This window comes from Theobroma cacao, chromosome 3 (genome assembly GCF_000208745.1).
Source record: "Theobroma cacao cultivar B97-61/B2 chromosome 3, Criollo_cocoa_genome_V2, whole genome shotgun sequence".
Taxonomy (NCBI): Eukaryota; Viridiplantae; Streptophyta; class Magnoliopsida; order Malvales; family Malvaceae; genus Theobroma; species Theobroma cacao.
The window spans coordinates 1,281,635-1,298,156 of record NC_030852.1 but is presented as its reverse complement, the minus strand read 5'-3'; the positions used below and the strand labels follow the sequence as shown (position 1 = coordinate 1,298,156).

The following is a 16,522-nucleotide window of genomic DNA, read 5'->3' as shown; positions in this document are numbered from 1 at the left end:
TGCCACTTTGTGTTTGTGTTGTGATATATATACTAATACTTTTTTCTTTTATGCATAAAAGGGAATGTGATCTAATGACTAGTTATTATGTAAAAACTACACTTTCTCTGACAAAAGGCTGTCGTGGCCATGCTTTCCCTGAAGGGATTCAACATATGTAAACATGAAAATACATATTTATAATGGAAGCAATGTGGTAGCAAAGACAGTAGTGGAGATGATGCTCATAGATTTTAAAGAAGGTGGTCATTCTTACCTTTTTTTTAACTGAGACTGTTGCTGTAATAATAGTTCTGGGTGAACCTAATGGCTGGACCACTATTGATTTCACACTGTGTATCCCACCTGCACTTTGTGTCTTTATATTATTAGAGTTACAGCCCTGTCTGAATTCTGGTGGGAGAAATCCTACGAAAAGGAATGAGGATAACAATAATGAAGACATAATTATCTTGCAGATTGTTTCTTATTATAATTATATGTTCAATAATATACCTACAACTTAACAGATTTTGAATTTCTTTATTAAAACTCTATTTCACATGTAGAGAACATGTATTTGTTGAGAAAAGAAGTGACAAGATACTGAATCGTTTAGAAAAGAGCACAACATAAATGTATAAATTGAAATGTACATCAACTAGTGGAGTCATTATCACTTCAAGTTACAGCAATATGAAGCCATTGAAATTTTCAGAGTCAATTTTTCACATGGTGGATATCATCAATGGGTGAAAAAAGATGAATTATGATTGCTAGAAAAATGGGTTTTTAAAATAAAAAAAAGGAACAAATAATGGAAAGGGAACACAAACAATTTATGGACTCAACAAGACGTTATCATCAAATGACAATCCAATAAAGTCCAAGCACGCCAAGCGTGTTGGATGGTGATGCTTGCTTGCCAAGCACAATGGGATTGTCCTACCAGTTATTGTTTTGCCTGCAGAAGAAAAAGAAAAATGCAAATGAAGATAGACCACAACAAAGGTTAGTGCCTACTTTAAAGGCTGAAGATGGTGATAGATCATCTGATAGAGATGTGGAGACCATGTGGTGGAAAACTATTTGATATATAAATAACCCATTCTTTTCACTATCTTTATGGGAGAAAAAGCTGTAAAAACATTGTAAACTTTCTAAAAGAATGGTTAGGAAATGAAATCGTTTTAAGCTAACAGTTAGACTGTCACATGGGTGTCAACATTTGCCCCAAACATTGAGAGCAGGGATGTTGCTTTCTTGGAGGCTAGAAAGTAAAGATTACCCCCAAAATGGATTAAAGAAACCCCAAGTTGAGATGTCCAGGCATAGCTCTTTCGTAATGGGGGCATGGACAAACCTTCTCAAGTACTCCAAGCACTCAAGCAGCACCTTTTGTCGACAAATTTGACCATTTAAGGAATCAGCATGATGCTTATGAGAAAATTTGGAACTTTTTTGACTAACTTGGATTTTCTTGAGCCCAAAATCAAGTCTTTGTCATGACTAATTGTAGGCTTTTAGGAAGCTCTATCTCATTACCAAAAGGCTCCAGGATTGAACAACTTATCCCCCATCAGAATCAGCCAAGGGAGCTCTAGTTTTAAACTTACATTCTAGTAGTCAGGATGTATTCAGTATATCCAATTTCAAGACCAATTAACCATGAAATTCAGTTAATCTGGCGTTTTTGTGCTGTTGTGGTCTCTAGAAAACCATGATTAACATGCTAAAATTCATTTAATTATGCCCTTACTTTACAATTAACTAGCTAAAAGCAATGAGTGATCCCCTTGTACAAACTTTAGCCTTACATTAACCAGTTGCTGTTGACTTTTCTTTAATCTTGGTTCTTATCTGCTTTACATGGCTTTTTAGAGTGGACCAACCGACAGTTTTACAAGATTTACATCACTTGCGCAATTTGCTCTTTGATCGGACAGAATTTCACTTTGAAATTTGAGAACTTTGAACACTCAAACTTTCAAGGAAAGTTGCATAACATATCATTTTTTTGACCATATATTCAAATGCTAATCAAACCAGATGCTACGGTTACAGCTTGGTACAGATGCTAGAAAGTGCTTCGAACGTTGCCCTCACCTACATATCAGAAGGTAAGAAAGTTACATTTGGTAGAATGATTATGAATCGTCCATTGCAACCCTTCTACAGGAAGACTGGGATATGTGCTCTGAGCATTCCTGAACTTGAGAATGCTGCAGGGATGGAATCTTATCCTCCATTCACTGTGGTCTCTGTCAATCAGGTTACCTTTTTACATAAATGGCAAATAGTCACAAGCATCTTCTTTTTTTCAAAATTAACGGTGGATTCTATCATAAGCAAAGCATCCTCTTTGAGTTCTGTAGAAATGGAAAAAAGAAGAGGCATCTTCACATAAAGTTCATTAAAGAACGGTATAACAAAGATGATTATAACAGATTACTAGTTAGTGGCAATCTTTATGGATTGAGAAATTTCCCAAGTGAATATCAAGAACTTAGCCGTCTAGTTCCTTCTAAGATATCCAGCTTGCATGATAGGCAGTTGTATAAATTACAATTTGATCAGTCTACAGCATTCTTGAAAGCAAACAGCAAGTATACAAGTTCTTTCTTGCTTTTTCCTCTTTGGTTTTGAATAATCTTCTGGAGCTACTAAAGATAGAGAAATGTCATTGACAATAAGAGGAAGTGTGAGAGCAAGAGGGACGACCCCCTCTTGCAATGGGATTTTTTGTCGGATAGTATACCTTCCCAGAAACATAATAGGGGGGTTTTCAAGAGTACTGGGTAGAAGAAACCAATACCAACCACCAAACTTGCAGCTGCAACATTCACAACCGCAGCAGCCCCTAGTTGTTCCAGAAGAGTGGGCTTTTCTAGCTAGTTTTGAACAGCAATATGGAATCACACATCCATTTTTCTATGCCTGTAGCTTTATGGAGGCTCTGAAGATAGCAGAGGATGAGCACAAGTTCATGTTCATGTATCTCCACTCTCCGGAACATCCCTTCACTCCCTCGTTTTGTTCAGGGACTTTGTGTTCAGAGCTGGTAGTACAGTTTCTTGATGCAAACTTTGTGTGCTGGGGAGCAATTGCAAATAAAGGAGAGGGTTTACAAATGGCTGCAACTCTGCAGCCTGCTAGCTTCCCCTTCTGTGCAGTGATTGCACCAGCTGCTGGTAACAGCATAGCAGTGCTGCAACAGGTTGGTTAACATTGCAGGTTAAATTCTAGGTTCGTTTCTTAATTTGATTTTGGAACTCTTGCATGCTTATCATTTAGTTTCAACCATCAAGTGTCTTAAAGAAGTTGTCACAACAGTGCTTCTCTTTGGGGTTTAACAACAGGCATGCATCTATCAGTAGGCCATGATTTCTTATTCATTTTCTTAACTTAATGATGAGACCAAAAATATTTTAATGTGGTAGTGGCACTTAACTTGAACATGTATTTGTTCCCCTTGTACTCTCAATATTGACAACAATGACAATAATCTTGTTATGAACTTTTCTTCTATCTACCTTGTTTATGCTTAGATGGAGGGCCCAGTTGATCCAGCTGAGCTGGTGGAGATTCTGCAGAGGACAATGGAGGAGCAAGGGTCGGCTTTCAGCAGTACAAGAGGAAGGGAGGAAGAACAGATGAGAGCAAGGATTAAGGAGGAGGAAGAGAAGTTAAGGGCCGATCGTCAGTTGAGAGAAGAACAAGAAGCTGCATATTTTGCTGCTTTAAATATAGACCAGGTGTGTGCCTGTTTTGTTTGATTTGTAATTCCTATGGTTTTGGTCAAGGAAAATCTTAAAGCTGCAAATTAACAAGACCAATGTTTTTTTTTTTTTTTGGAACTTTCTAGGAAAAGGAAAGGCTTAGGAATGCGAGAGCTCAAAAACCAGTAGAAGCTTCAAATAAAGCAAATTATGAGAAGCCTAGGCAGATGCCTACAGAGAAACAACTAGGTAAAACAAGGCAGGCCTCATCCATTAGAGAAGCTCAGTACAAAGAAACTGCTACTCAAGGGAAGGACACTCCTCAGGCTACTCAGGTGCTTGTTACAACCAATCATTCTGTCTTAATTAGGCTAACCTGTTTCAGTTTCAGAACATGGTTCTGACAGTTCAAATACCTGATGAATTTTTCAGATATTGATTCGGTTTCCGAGTGGTGAAAGAAGAGAGCATAGCTTTTCTTGCACAGATAAGATCCTCTCAATTTACAGATACATTGATTCATTAGGACTACCTGGGCTTGGAAACTACAGATTAATATCAAGCTTCCCGAGAAGAGTTTATGGTGTTGATCAAATGGGAATGACTTTGAAAGATGCTGGTCTGCATCCTAGAGCAAGCCTGTTCTTGGAGCTTCTCTGACAACAAAACTAATGATGGTGCAGGAAAGCTCCATGCACCATGACATGCACAGCATTCCCGCAAGCTTACAAATATGTCAAAAACTATGATTAGATGTCGTCTATCCCATACCTATCACATCATCCATATATATGTCTTACATCATAGTTTCTTCGCCATGATCTAATCTCCTCAGTAGTTTACATCAATGCTTAGACTTTGGTTAGGGGAGAAACAAAGAGCAAAATACAGAGCAGAACTTTACCTACATAAGCTACCATGAAATTTACTGATACTCATCAAAAAGGATCAGCAAAACCGAGGTGCAAACAAGGTCCACTTTGACATCAGAACTAACAAGCATAATCAAGCAGACACTGTGCTACCAAAGTTCAGTGATTTTCCTCATATTTTTGCTGCTAGAGTTTCAGGAGAAGAAGGTATATCCTTATTCCAAAATGAGGCCTCTATTGATCAAATGTCTATTACCACCATATCTGTGAAGGTCTTCACATCCAAGAACGCACAAGCCTTTGATATATCCATCAAGTTTACAGCACTATCTATATACACATCATTTAACCTAATTGATAGACTTGAATCTAATTACAGTATCTGCAAAGTTACAGCATGACTTCATGTAATGATACAGAGCTAAACACTAATCTCTCAACAATTTTTCAAACCTAAATCACATCGACACTAAAAACGTAAATTCAAGTTACTAGTAGTGATTAACTTAAACCTTTATATAAAGATCTTTAACACTTATACTGCGGAAAAACTTGTTTGAATGCCAAGCAACAGTTTACACTAACAGGAGCTTTGGGGTAAATCCTTTTTTCTTTTCTCTCCTCTGTTTGCTTGGTCATTGAACAGACAACAAGAAGTTTGAAGCAGCAGCATTTTCTTGGGGTACAGAATCAGATTTCTTCTCCAATTTTCTCATCACATTGCTTGAAAGCAACGGTTGCATATGTCCCTCTTTTCTAAGAAAAATGATTCCCAAAGGAAATGATTACAATAGGGGTTGAAATTCTGCTTTACTCCAATAAGAAAAAGTGAATATTGTCTTAAAAGAAGAAAGGATCCAAAGTGAGGTAAGATAATGTAAATAAACATATCTCCTTGCACACCCCAAACTTTCTATATAGGAATGTATGACTCTAGAAACAATAAAGAGTTTCTTTTTGTTCTTTTGAAAAATCTAAATCATAATCATCACATTTGACTCATTAGGTTTTAAGAACTGCATCAATTCTTCTCCACCAATTCTACCTTTATCCTGAAAAAAATTGTACTTGGTTAAACTATTCTATCCTCAAAAGATACATCTATTCTATTATGATAAATAGTCGATTTATGGTAATACACGTGGTCTCAATGAATTAGAATTCCTACTAATCAATTGTCTATATATTCTCCCGATTCTTTTAAAACTAAATCCTATATAATGTGTATTTAATCTTCGAAATTTATATAATCAAATTAAACCCGAATTCATTCTTTCAAATTCAACATTTTCAAACACAATTATCCGAAATATTATTTTGGAGGTAAATACTAGTACCTAAGTTAAAGAACTTGAAGAGTTCCTAAAAACACTGTGACTAAATTCCTACACTACTAAGTCTTATATGAATAAAAATGGTGGTCCTGACCTCAATTGTCACCCATCCCTTACCAGGAAAGAAAGTGGAAGAAAGGTAGGTGGTTGATATTTGTGGGCCAAAGAAAGAGGATAGTGGGGAGGTACAAAGACAGGCTAGCAGTGGGGAAAGAGACATTACCATCAGCTGAAAGGTGTCACCTGCACTTTTCCATCTTGTTCTTTTCTTGGCCAAGAAACTTAATTTCCTTTGGAAAAAACAATGTATTGGATCTATCTGGTTGGAAAAGAATGCTTTGTCTATCTCCAATTGGTGTTTGGGTGGTTAGAAAATGTTTGTCGCCAATACCCCCAGTGGGGACACAATGCCCAGCCTCTTTCACCATTGTTTCATGCATCCAAATTGATCGACAAACTCCGACAACTTTTCTTTCTGTTTCATTTGCCTCTGTTAACCCTAGTCATTGGATTTGAAGGAATTCGGCGATTAAAACTTTGTTCGTGACTTATATAAGATTACATTATCAGTAACAAAAATATTATTTATTATTTTATATTTATATAATATACAAAAAATATTATATAATTATATTATTATATTATATCATCATCAATGATAATATATTAATATATTATATTAGTATCACTTGATATAAAATGATAAATAATATTTTAATTAAATCAATGGTAGTTATAATGATTTATTTAACTCAAAATAAAAATATAAAAATTTATTTAAATTCTTTTAAATAATTAATTTTTTTTTTGATACTATACTATTAAATTACGACTCATGTAAAATTCAGTTTATATTTTTTGAACTTTTAATTGTTTTCGTATGACATTTTCTAGTTGTAAACCTTTTATTTTCGATAATATTTTGATAATTTCAGAAGATGAAATTAAAAGTGTAATTTCCTATGACAACATAATTTATTCATCGGAGGTAGCTGTGGGGGGAATGAAGTACAAATTCGAGGAGGTTGAAACCAGCATGGCTGGGTTGGGGTCGTAGAGAGTTGCGGTCGGCTCTTAATGAGTTGATGGATATATTGAACCAACAAGATATAAAAAAAAAAAAAAAACATTTTAATAGAAATAGAAATACCGTCTAGAATAAAAGGGCCGAAAACGTTGAGATAGGCCCAAAAGCCCAAAATACTGTTTCTCTTCAATGAGCCCAAGGCTAATTCTTTGGGCCACGCCGGGCCCACCCAGTAACAACCGCCAACTAACTTCCAACCAAAACGGCGGAGTTTTCAGTTTGCTGGAGCAGAATACGTTTTTTCAGTTTTAATCGCACTTTTCCACCACCGATTTTCCCGGGAAACGGACAGCCGAACGTTGGAACGGGCGTTGCTGGACGGTAAACTTTGAGCTGAGAGGGTGAATTCGGAGGAATGGCGATCCACACATGTGAAGCTCTTCGTGCGTGTAGTCCTCCCTTGTTTACCTCAATTAAGTTGGCTCCTAATTGCATTCGAAACTGCAAATTTTATGTTCGAAATTGTCTGAAAAACCCAAATAACTCACGAAAGGTACTACCTTTTTTTTCTTTTTCTTCGGCTTATTACCATTTTTCTTCTCAATATGTCCCATTGCAACTGGGTTTTGTTTGGTTTCTGTGAAAACTCAGGAAAGGGAAAGAAAATGTTGGAATTGTATAAAGTTTCCATTTTTAATGGTTTTTTTTTCCTTTGAGTTCATCTATGTGTTTGGGGTGATTTAGTTTTAGGCTTTTAGTGAGGAATTTCAATCACTTTGATGAATTTTACTTGATTTTGAGAGAAGTTGTTTTGTTCAAATTGTTTACTGACTTGACTTCAATTTTTACTGCTTTGAAAGTGAAATGTGCTTAAGGAAATACTTTCAAATTGATAAACCTAATCAACTGATAAGTATCAGATTAGCTTGTTTCTGCATTGTTGAAATGCATAATCAACTTTTGATTAGTGGTTAAAGCTATTGGCTTGAACCTTGCAGTTAGTTTTGAAAGTGAAGGAGAAGCTTGAAAAGGAGCATTATAGTCTGCCAGTTGGAAAAAATGGAAGAGACGACGAAGACATGATTCTCTGGTATCTAAAGGACCGGAGATTTTCTGTTGAAGAAGCTGTCGCTAAGTTGACAAAAGCTATTGTATCCTTAACCAATGCATTCATACTCTTATGGCTCTAGAACTTTAATTGTGCACATTTTAAGGCATGCCCTAATAACAATCTTCAATTTAGTTTACGAAAATATAAAGTTCATGGAAGCTAATGCGGACCAAGACTGCTTGTGTATAATTTCAAAAGTCCATTCCTTTTTTGGTCAAGAATGGTTCATAACTCGCAGCAAACTGTTAAACGATGCTTTTCAGTTGCAAGTTTTGTTGAAATAGAGTAGAGATATTTGGAGAAACAATGGCTTCCTTGGTTTACATCTGAAATTTTATTCTATACCTGAAACCCTTATCCAGTTGTCCTTAAAAACTCTTTTCTAGAGATGGCGTCAAGAGTTTGGAGTGTCTGATTTATCTGAAGATGCGGTGAAAAGTATGGCTGAGACTGGAAAAGCCTATGTGCATGACTTTCTTGACGTTAATGACAGACCAGTGCTCATCGTGGTGGCATCCAAGCACTTTCCTGCAGTAAGTTTCAAAAGTCACTGACCATATGCAATGTATCTTTGTGCAGATTTTTTGGCCTAGAAGGATACTTTTGTCTTGTTTGATACCTTTTAATACACATGCTACAAAAGGTTTTGTGGGTGTATTTCTGGAGAAAAAAGAAAGGAAAATGTTTTCTTACATGAATGTGGATAATTATCAAATATAGGAACTAGGATGCTTTGACCCTGATTATGGTGATTCTTGACATCTGTGCTCTATTTCCCTTGCATTACTGCATATGGGACCATTGTTCAAATTAGTGATCCCCTAATTAGACCATGGAATTGGAGACTAAAAGAGAAGTGAGACACGTATCTCTGCTTCATGAACCAGTTTCTACTTTCTAATTTTTTTTGCAGCTTCTTGGGTCCAGGCACAGCTCTTCTGTCCTCAAGTAAAAATTGCCCTGCTCTCCTCTAGATATATGACAGACAAAATTTTGTTGTTTTAAGGTTCATGTTCTGTATAGAATAAGTCAAAACAGAGTTTAGTATGCTTTAAATATGCTTCTGAGATGATTAAGCTTCCAACAGAAGTCATTAATTTTCATGGCCACAGGTGCACGATCAGCATGAGGATGAGAAACTCTGTGTATTTTTGATTGAGAAGGCATTGAGCAAGCTTCCAGCTGGGAAAGAACAAATACTAGGAATCTTTGATCTCCGGGGCTTCGACACCAAAAATGCAGATCTCAGTTTTTTAACTTTCTTGGTAATTTACAAATTAGTTGCAGAATATTAGTGGAACTTCAATAACTATTTGTTTTGTTACCACTACATCGGCATTAAACTTTTCAAAGATATGCGTTTGGCTGGTTAAAGATAAAGAAAATAAAATGTTATCAATGTTAACATCTGAGTTTCTTGCTATGATTAAATAGATATCTTACAATTGGTGTATACATGTGTAGGTATGTCTATGGTTTGGGTTTTGCAGGCATAGTCTTTTCCCCCTTAATAGAATATAATCATAAGAGTACCTCTAACCCTTAACATTAGTCCCCCAAGCAATTCATACTGTCATTGGTTCTTCTGTTTCTCAAATATATAAATTAAAAGCCTCTTTTGAGGCTTATTCATTGGTATTGAGTTATTTTATGCTAAGTTTTGATATATGTGTGTGTGTGTAGAGAGAGAGAGAGAGAGAGAGAGAGAGAGAGAGAACTCATTGTTAACCTTTTTCTTCTATTGGATACCAAGGTTCAGTTGTCACATTAACTGACATCACATACGCTCAATTCATAAGTCTAGTTGCTAGATGATGTTATTAAGGATAAAAAGAATTGATTTATATTCGTCTTTCTTTGGCAGTTTAATGTATTTTACTATTATTATCCAAAGCGGTTGGGTGAAGTTCTCTTTGTGGAAGCTCCTTTTGCCTTTAAGCCTATTTGGCAGCTAGTAAAGCCCTTGTTAAAATCATACGCTTCTATGGTATGCACCCTACCTATGAACTTCTTTCTGGCAAGCATATAATTGTATCTAAATTTAAGTTTAAAGTTAATATTCTTTACTTTGAGAAAGCAGGTTCATGCGACACACATTTCACATCGTCTCATGTGTTTTGAAGGTGAAATTTTGCTCCATGGAAACTGTCCGGAAGGAATATTTCACAGAAGCAACCATACCGGTCAACTTCAGAGACTAATGCAATTACCATATGCATCCTTAAGACAAGGATATGTTTATAAACTTTGGCAATGCATTAATATGTAATATAGGAATTAACTTTTCGCAAGTTTAATATTTCTGTCAATTAAGATTTACCTCATTTTGCCCTATTTAATTTATTGCCATTAGCTGGATTTCGTTTGTCTTAAGATTAGAAAATTGACTGACCTATAGTAGCTCTCCACAGCAGTCGATAAAAGCATGAAAAGAGTTTAGTATTGTTAAGCTTTTAATGAAAATTCTAGAACTATTCCTTTCTTACTCACGCCAACAATTGCAGGATTTTCAAGTGCTGAGCTCAGCGTAGAGTTCTGTGTTTGCAGTTGTGATATACCAGAACTTGCAAAGATCAAAAAGGGGTTTGAAAATGGTCCAAGTCTGCTCTCTAGGAAGGACATTGATGAGTTCTCCAGCTTATAGAAGAACAAACTGCTCCACAAGTTGCAGAAACTGAAACAAATAGGGGTACCATTTCTTTTCCCTGTAGTTACAAATCTGTATACTGTACCTACATGCAATTTGCATTATACCATATAAATGGTAGCTCATTCTACAGAGTTGGAAGAGAATGTCTACAGTATCGAGTTCTTAACCATGGATCAGACACCTTACTTTCGAATTCATTTCAATTTGTCAAATTGCTTGACCTTAACTGCAAGGGCGAAGCCAAAGGGTGGCTGGTGGCAGCGGCCGTCACTCCTCAGTTTTTAATTTTTCTATTATTATATGTATAAAATTTAATATATGTAATATGATTATTTTTATAATTATTTTTTAATCACTTTTTATTCAAAATCTTATATTTACCATTGCTCAACTATAAAGAAAAACCTAATTAGCATTAATGATTCAAAGTTCCAGCCGTATGTTTATTCATTTGTGGCATTGACTGGAGCGATTTAGAGTTTAACTATTACTATTATAATTTATAAGGGGAAGCACAAGAGACAGACTTAGGTTCTCGAGAGGTATGCGTAAGAAAATGAGATATATATAAAAAAAAATTATTAATTATTTTAAATAAAGGTTTTACATTTTAATTTTTTTAATGAGTTAAATTTAATTTTTATTAATATATAAATTAATTTTAAATTTATTTTTATCTTGCACTCCAATTCATATTTTTTAAAATATTAATAATCAGATTTTAATATTAAATTTTAATTTTTAATTAAATTTAAATAAAAATATTAATAAATTAAATTTTGGACTTCTTAATAACATTTGATCCCAAATTTAACTCATTGCGCTGGTAAAAATGTCAAATCAGCAATCAGGGACAGAACCGTAAAAACCCGATCCCCAATGCCTTTCTTCAAATACCGAGCAGGGCAAGCAAAACGGTAAAAACGGCGAACACAGAAATGGCGAGAGCACCAAGGTTGATCATCGCGGTGGTAACCCTGCTGTGGTTGCTGGTACTCTGCCGTTCAACCGAATCCCCGCCGTACGAGGTGTTACACGTGGAATCCGACTTCGAAATCAGACACTACCGAAACGCCACGTGGATGTCCGCAACTGTGAACGACCTTTCCTTCCAAAAGGCCACCTTGTTTGGCTTCCACAGGTATAAGTAACAGCAACACCTCCCCGATTCGACTTAACCAGAATTGTTACTTAGTTTTTCTTTTTGATTATTGGTACAGATTGTTCCAGTTTATAGAAGGTGCGAATCTAAATTGGTCTCGGGTAGCCATGACATCACCCGTGGTGACAAGCCTAGTCCCCGGAGCTGGGCCTCTTCACTCCTCAGCCTACGCGGTCCGATTTTACTTGCCTGCTAAGTTCCAGGACTGCCCACCGACGCCACTCCCGGAACTGAACCTGGAACCTTTCGCCTGGGAAAGCCATTACGTCGCTGTCAGGAAGTTTTCAGGGTTTGCTACGGATGATAGCGTGCTCAAGGAGGCTGCCAGGCTTGCTACAAGTTTGAGCTTGTCGCCATGGGCTAACTCTACTATTGATTCTGAGTACAGTTATTCGATTGCCCAGTATGACCCACCGTTCAGGTTTATTGGTAGGGTTAACGAATTGTGGGTGGATGTTGATGCTTCTGTGTTTGTTGGCCCTGGAAAAGCTACGGCTTGAAAGATATTGGAGAATCACAAGGTTTGGGTCTTGGGACTTGGGGAGATTTTCTGGTTGTATACTATATGGAGGTAAAATAAGGCTTAATCATGTTGTGTTCTAGTTTTTCTTATGTCTAAAGGTTCTATGTAAATATATGATAGAATTATACAAGAACAATATGTTTTAGTAGTAAATTTTACAATAATCATTCTCATCCTCATGATCAGCTCTGACTAACTAGACTTTGACAATTCGTGTTCAAGATTGATAAACATGTGATTAATTAAATGTGTTAAGATCTTAAGCACACGTATAGATATATTTATTAAAATGTTACACAATATGACGTGTCTAGTATACCCTATTCTTTTACCTAGTTGGAAGTGAAGTTTAGGAGAAGTCTAAGACACAGGGTATTAGTTTAACATAATAATAAGCTTGCCAAGAAAAAGTTCAATACAAGATTACAACTCAAGATGGTAAAAATAGCTAAAGCAAGAAAAGGAGGGCAAAGGAACCTGAACCTCAAAATTATAGCAATATAATGGGCATTTTTGGAACCCAAACCTATTAAACAAATTTGATTTATCATGTCAGAATCTTTTCCAACTTATAGAGCAGTTTGTTCAAAGAATTTTCTAACCTAACTAATGAATGAATGAATTTTGGTTGTACAACCAAACTAACTAGACCAATTACTTAACTTCTGTGCCAAAGATCAAGTTTGTCGGCGTCTTGGATGAACATAAGATGGCAAAGATACACCAACATCTGCAACTTTCCTGCCCAGCATAGGTAGCGTGATTTGGCTGCAATAAACAACAAACAAAAGGAAGAGAAGTAGAACAAAAAGGAAAACAGGGGATGAGAAGATATCCATGTCTTTTGTAGTTGAAATGCTGGCAGGAGTTTCAATACTATCTAGCCCATGGATTAGTGCAGCTCCCAATGTCCAAGAAACATCCCCTGGGCCAAACACTATCTCTCCATTGCCGAGGCACAGAGAATCTTCAATAAGTGATGCCACATAAGGCACCCGGAAACACGATTGTCCAGCATAAGTTTGTCTTTGGGAAATGCTGCTCAACTCAGTCGAAGATCTTGAACATAACTGCTCACCTTTCTCCCAAATCTCAGTCACACTGGCCCTTGGGCTCAAGTGTAACATGTCGTTAACAACAAAAAACCCAGATAAAGCATGAAAGCGTCCACTGTGATGGGCAACAGCCGTCAAATTTAGCATATTGCTACCTGCAGAATATGTAAAGATTGTTACAGGTGTATAAAGTCCAATCCAAGAATAGGGCAAGATATCTCAAAGAAAGAGCAAAGTTTATCAAAATCTATTACGTGGAAAAAAGTGAAACTGAACCAAGGAAAACATCTAATAAGCATACTTAAGTAAATAGACAAGAATTGCCTGGTTAAAGCATGAAAGCCTCAAAAGGCGTATCTTTATTAGATTTCTGAACAACGTCTGAGAGTATGTTAAAGAGCTTTCAAAAGATAAACAGTGAGATAAAGTCATAGTATACTCACATGAAAATAACCCAAAGCATAAATAGAATGGTCAGTGAACAATCTATATGCCAGTGAGTTTACCTAAAATGCAGTGGCAATTACTATCTCATTAGCAGAGCACTGAATTGTGAACATGATATTATCATTGCATAGTACTAACTGTTTTTGATATAGGGCAAAGGACAAATATTATATCTGCTGCTGTCCAATTCTCATGATTCAGAAGTTGGGGAGTGCATATGTCTATCTACATCTACAAGAAATCAGTGCCCTTCTCTATGTCACACAGAGAAACAGTTTAATCAAATGGCCATTGTTAGATAATGGCCATTGCAAGAAATGATTCAAGTACGCTATGCCAGAAACTCAATGAGCATTACCTGATGAATAACCACCAAGTATTTCCAACTAACAAGTTCACTTCATAAGATGAACATGGATTCCGAGTTTAATTCACATGTTATATGAAATTAACATATCATCCTTCAAAGAAAAAAAAACCCTTAATCAATAGTCCTGCTTTATACTGAAAAGCATAACCATTAAGTTGGACCAATGGAAACAAATATTTAGCCGAAGTGCCTAACCCTTAATATTTTATCAGTTATCACTGAATTAAAAGCTGTTTTTATATGAATGCAGTAGAAACAAAAGATAAATGTCGGTATGTATATGTTTCAACATTTCATACAGAAAAAGAGCAGGATTGTTTCTAACTTACCACCATAAGGAGATGAATTTGCTTCACAGTTTCTACCAACTATTTGATGTGACCAATCTGAACCGCTGTAGTTCATTGCAGCCGCCCTCACAAGTTCCTTGCATTGCTCCCAATTTGGGTCTCCAACTAAATATGTCAAAGAAAATTGAGATTTATACATCAGACTTTCAGAATTTTCAAGATCAGTTACATTTGGCATAGCGCAACCAGAGCAAGTATAATTTTGCACAAAATCAGAACTTAGACAAGGGTGTCTGAGTTCAAATCTGTTAGTGGTATTTCCCCTGTCTGTTTGATTTTGACTGAGCATGACCACTGTCCGATCAAATGCCTCAGTCAAACCAAATGCTGGTAATGAATATGCTAAAATGTTATGATCTGTTGAACCAATATTTGATGTCATGACATTTTCATTGCCGTTCTCTTCAGCTACTTCAACCACAACCTGCAATGATGAACCTCCTAGATCAAGAAGTCCAAAGGTAGATGCTTTCAATGAATTTCCAAGGCTACCCAGTTTATAGTTCAGAGCAACCCAACCATAGTATGCCTCTTCTTTCCCAGTCAAAACCCTTATCCAGTTCTTACTATACACAAAAGAATGTCCCCTTACAACAATCTCCACATCATCCAAAACCTGCCTAGCATCCTCGGCAGCCAACCTCCTCAGCCCAGCAGTAGCTAAAACAATTATAGGAGTATCTCCATGCCTTTCATGAGGTACCATCTGTTCTGCCCATGCAATCAATGGTTCTAAAGATGCCCTCACTCCTGAAGCATTACCAACAAATTTATCTAAACCAGGCTCAGTCTGCATACAATGGTAGTGGCAAGAATTTCTCCAAAGTGGACTCTTGGTCGAATAATCTGGATAAGAATGCACCAAATAAGGCAGGCCCTGATTAACCAAACCTCCTTTTTCCCACTCAAATACATTCACTCGTGTTCCAGTGCTTCCACAGTCCACCACAACAGTATAATATGAACTCTCTAATACATTCCAAGCCTTCACAAAATTAAATGCTAAGTAAACACCAATACAGGATAACAGAATGAGAAAGCCGAAAGTGAAAACTTTCAAGACCCGTTTCCATCGTTTGAATCCCATGACTGAGAGCTTAACCTTTGAAGGCGATTTGGGTTCCATTTGTGAACTATCATCATCAAAATTTCCAAATTCTAACAATCTTCTCTACTGCCCCTTTGAAATACACCAATCATAATACAAACACATACAAGCTTACAAAATCTGCAGAATAAATGGAACTCAACAGCAGCTGGTCAATTACCCAGATCATAATCATAGTTCACTGCCAAATCCCACAACTTTTAATTCCCTTTTCTGTCTCAAAACATGGGAAAAATCTCAAACTTTGAACAGATTTGGAGGAATTTTCACTTTAAAAAATAGCAACCAGAAGTTCCATATTTAATTGAAGAATATCAGAGCTATGGAATCTTATACAAAGAATCACGGATCAGGAAAAGAAAATCTGAAAGACCAAAATAAATGTACCTTAATCATTGTCGGATTTTCTAAAGAACCCGACCCATCACTCCATTTCTGTTTGTGGTAAGTCGGCGCAGAGAATGAACTGATTCATCCTAGTATTTAATTTTACTTTTAAGAAATATTTTGGTCATTATATAGTTTGCTTAGCAGAGAATCTAGCAAAACATGATTGGTTTTATTATATTATATTTTATAAGCTTTTTTTATAAATTTAAATCTACCACATTACTTTAAAAAATAAATTAATTTACGATTTATTAATATACGAATGATACAAATTTAATATCATTTATATATTTGGTTAAAAATATCAAAATTTGATAATAAAAAATTTTCGTAAAGAATAAATAGATTGATTATTTGAATTTATAATAATAAAAAGTAATATATATATATATAATGAATATAAGATATTAATATTAAATAAAAGT

General features: G+C 35.9%; 4 protein-coding genes across 10 annotated transcripts; 3 read left to right on the top strand and 1 right to left on the bottom strand.

Annotated features, from left to right (window-relative positions):
- LOC18603973 (plant UBX domain-containing protein 10) lies at window positions 1,905–4,745 on the top strand. 2 transcript variants are annotated; one of them, XM_018116867.1, is made up of 4 exons: window positions 1,905–3,196; window positions 3,534–3,734; window positions 3,845–4,033; window positions 4,131–4,745. In XM_018116867.1, exons 1-4 carry the CDS (start codon window positions 2,657–2,659, stop codon window positions 4,356–4,358), a joined length of 1,158 nt encoding a protein of 385 aa, XP_017972356.1. In that variant the 5' UTR covers window positions 1,905–2,656; the 3' UTR covers window positions 4,359–4,745. The 2 variants fall into 2 exon arrangements, with proteins under 2 accessions (XP_017972356.1, XP_017972355.1); XM_018116866.1 differs by having other exon boundaries at window positions 3,528–3,734.
- LOC18603971 (motile sperm domain-containing protein 2) lies at window positions 7,213–10,856 on the top strand. Of its 6 annotated transcripts, none has more exons than XR_001927260.1 (7): window positions 7,213–7,484; window positions 7,930–8,082; window positions 8,429–8,575; window positions 9,155–9,307; window positions 9,907–10,029; window positions 10,166–10,307; window positions 10,590–10,856. XR_001927260.1 is itself a non-coding variant. In XM_018118361.1 (7 exons), exons 1-6 carry the CDS (start codon window positions 7,347–7,349, stop codon window positions 10,241–10,243), a joined length of 792 nt encoding a protein of 263 aa, XP_017973850.1. In that variant the 5' UTR covers window positions 7,213–7,346; the 3' UTR covers window positions 10,244–10,274; window positions 10,590–10,856. The 6 variants fall into 6 exon arrangements, 4 of the variants coding, with proteins under 4 accessions (XP_017973850.1, XP_017973849.1, XP_007036310.2 ...); XR_001927259.1 differs by having other exon boundaries at window positions 10,547–10,856; XM_018118361.1 differs by having other exon boundaries at window positions 10,166–10,274.
- Window positions 11,537–12,556, top strand: LOC18603970 (heme-binding protein 2). Its single transcript, XM_007036245.2, has 2 exons — window positions 11,537–11,833; window positions 11,913–12,556. The coding sequence occupies exons 1-2, from the start codon at window positions 11,631–11,633 to the stop codon at window positions 12,352–12,354; spliced, it is 645 nt and encodes a 214-aa protein (XP_007036307.2). The 5' UTR covers window positions 11,537–11,630; the 3' UTR covers window positions 12,355–12,556.
- LOC18603969 (probable apyrase 7) lies at window positions 12,753–16,084 on the bottom strand. The gene is made up of 2 exons (XM_018116727.1): window positions 14,579–16,084; window positions 12,753–13,587 (listed from the first exon to the last, which is right to left on the bottom strand). The coding sequence occupies exons 1-2, from the start codon at window positions 15,723–15,725 to the stop codon at window positions 13,055–13,057; spliced, it is 1,680 nt and encodes a 559-aa protein (XP_017972216.1). The 5' UTR covers window positions 15,726–16,084; the 3' UTR covers window positions 12,753–13,054.

Excerpts from the sequence above, each read along its gene's own strand:
- LOC18603973 (XM_018116866.1), top strand. The coding sequence starts at position 2,657 with ATGTCATTGACAATAAGAGGAAGTGTGAGAGCAAGAGGGACGACCCCC. Across the intron at positions 3,197-3,527 it reads GCATAGCAGTGCTGCAACAG|ATGGAGGGCCCAGTTGATCC; the intron begins GTTGGTTAACAT and ends GTTTATGCTTAG. Across the intron at positions 3,735-3,844 it reads CTGCTTTAAATATAGACCAG|GAAAAGGAAAGGCTTAGGAA; the intron begins GTGTGTGCCTGT and ends GGAACTTTCTAG.
- LOC18603971 (XM_018118361.1), top strand. The coding sequence starts at position 7,347 with ATGGCGATCCACACATGTGAAGCTCTTCGTGCGTGTAGTCCTCCCTTG. Across the intron at positions 7,485-7,929 it reads ACCCAAATAACTCACGAAAG|TTAGTTTTGAAAGTGAAGGA; the intron begins GTACTACCTTTT and ends TGAACCTTGCAG. Across the intron at positions 10,030-10,165 it reads TAAAATCATACGCTTCTATG|GTGAAATTTTGCTCCATGGA; the intron begins GTATGCACCCTA and ends TGTGTTTTGAAG.
- LOC18603970 (XM_007036245.2), top strand. The coding sequence starts at position 11,631 with ATGGCGAGAGCACCAAGGTTGATCATCGCGGTGGTAACCCTGCTGTGG. Across the intron at positions 11,834-11,912 it reads ACCTTGTTTGGCTTCCACAG|ATTGTTCCAGTTTATAGAAG; the intron begins GTATAAGTAACA and ends TTATTGGTACAG.
- LOC18603969 (XM_018116727.1), bottom strand. The coding sequence starts at position 15,725 with ATGGAACCCAAATCGCCTTCAAAGGTTAAGCTCTCAGTCATGGGATTC. Across the intron at positions 13,588-14,578 it reads AAATTCATCTCCTTATGGTG|GTAGCAATATGCTAAATTTG; the intron begins GTAAGTTAGAAA and ends CATATTCTGCAG.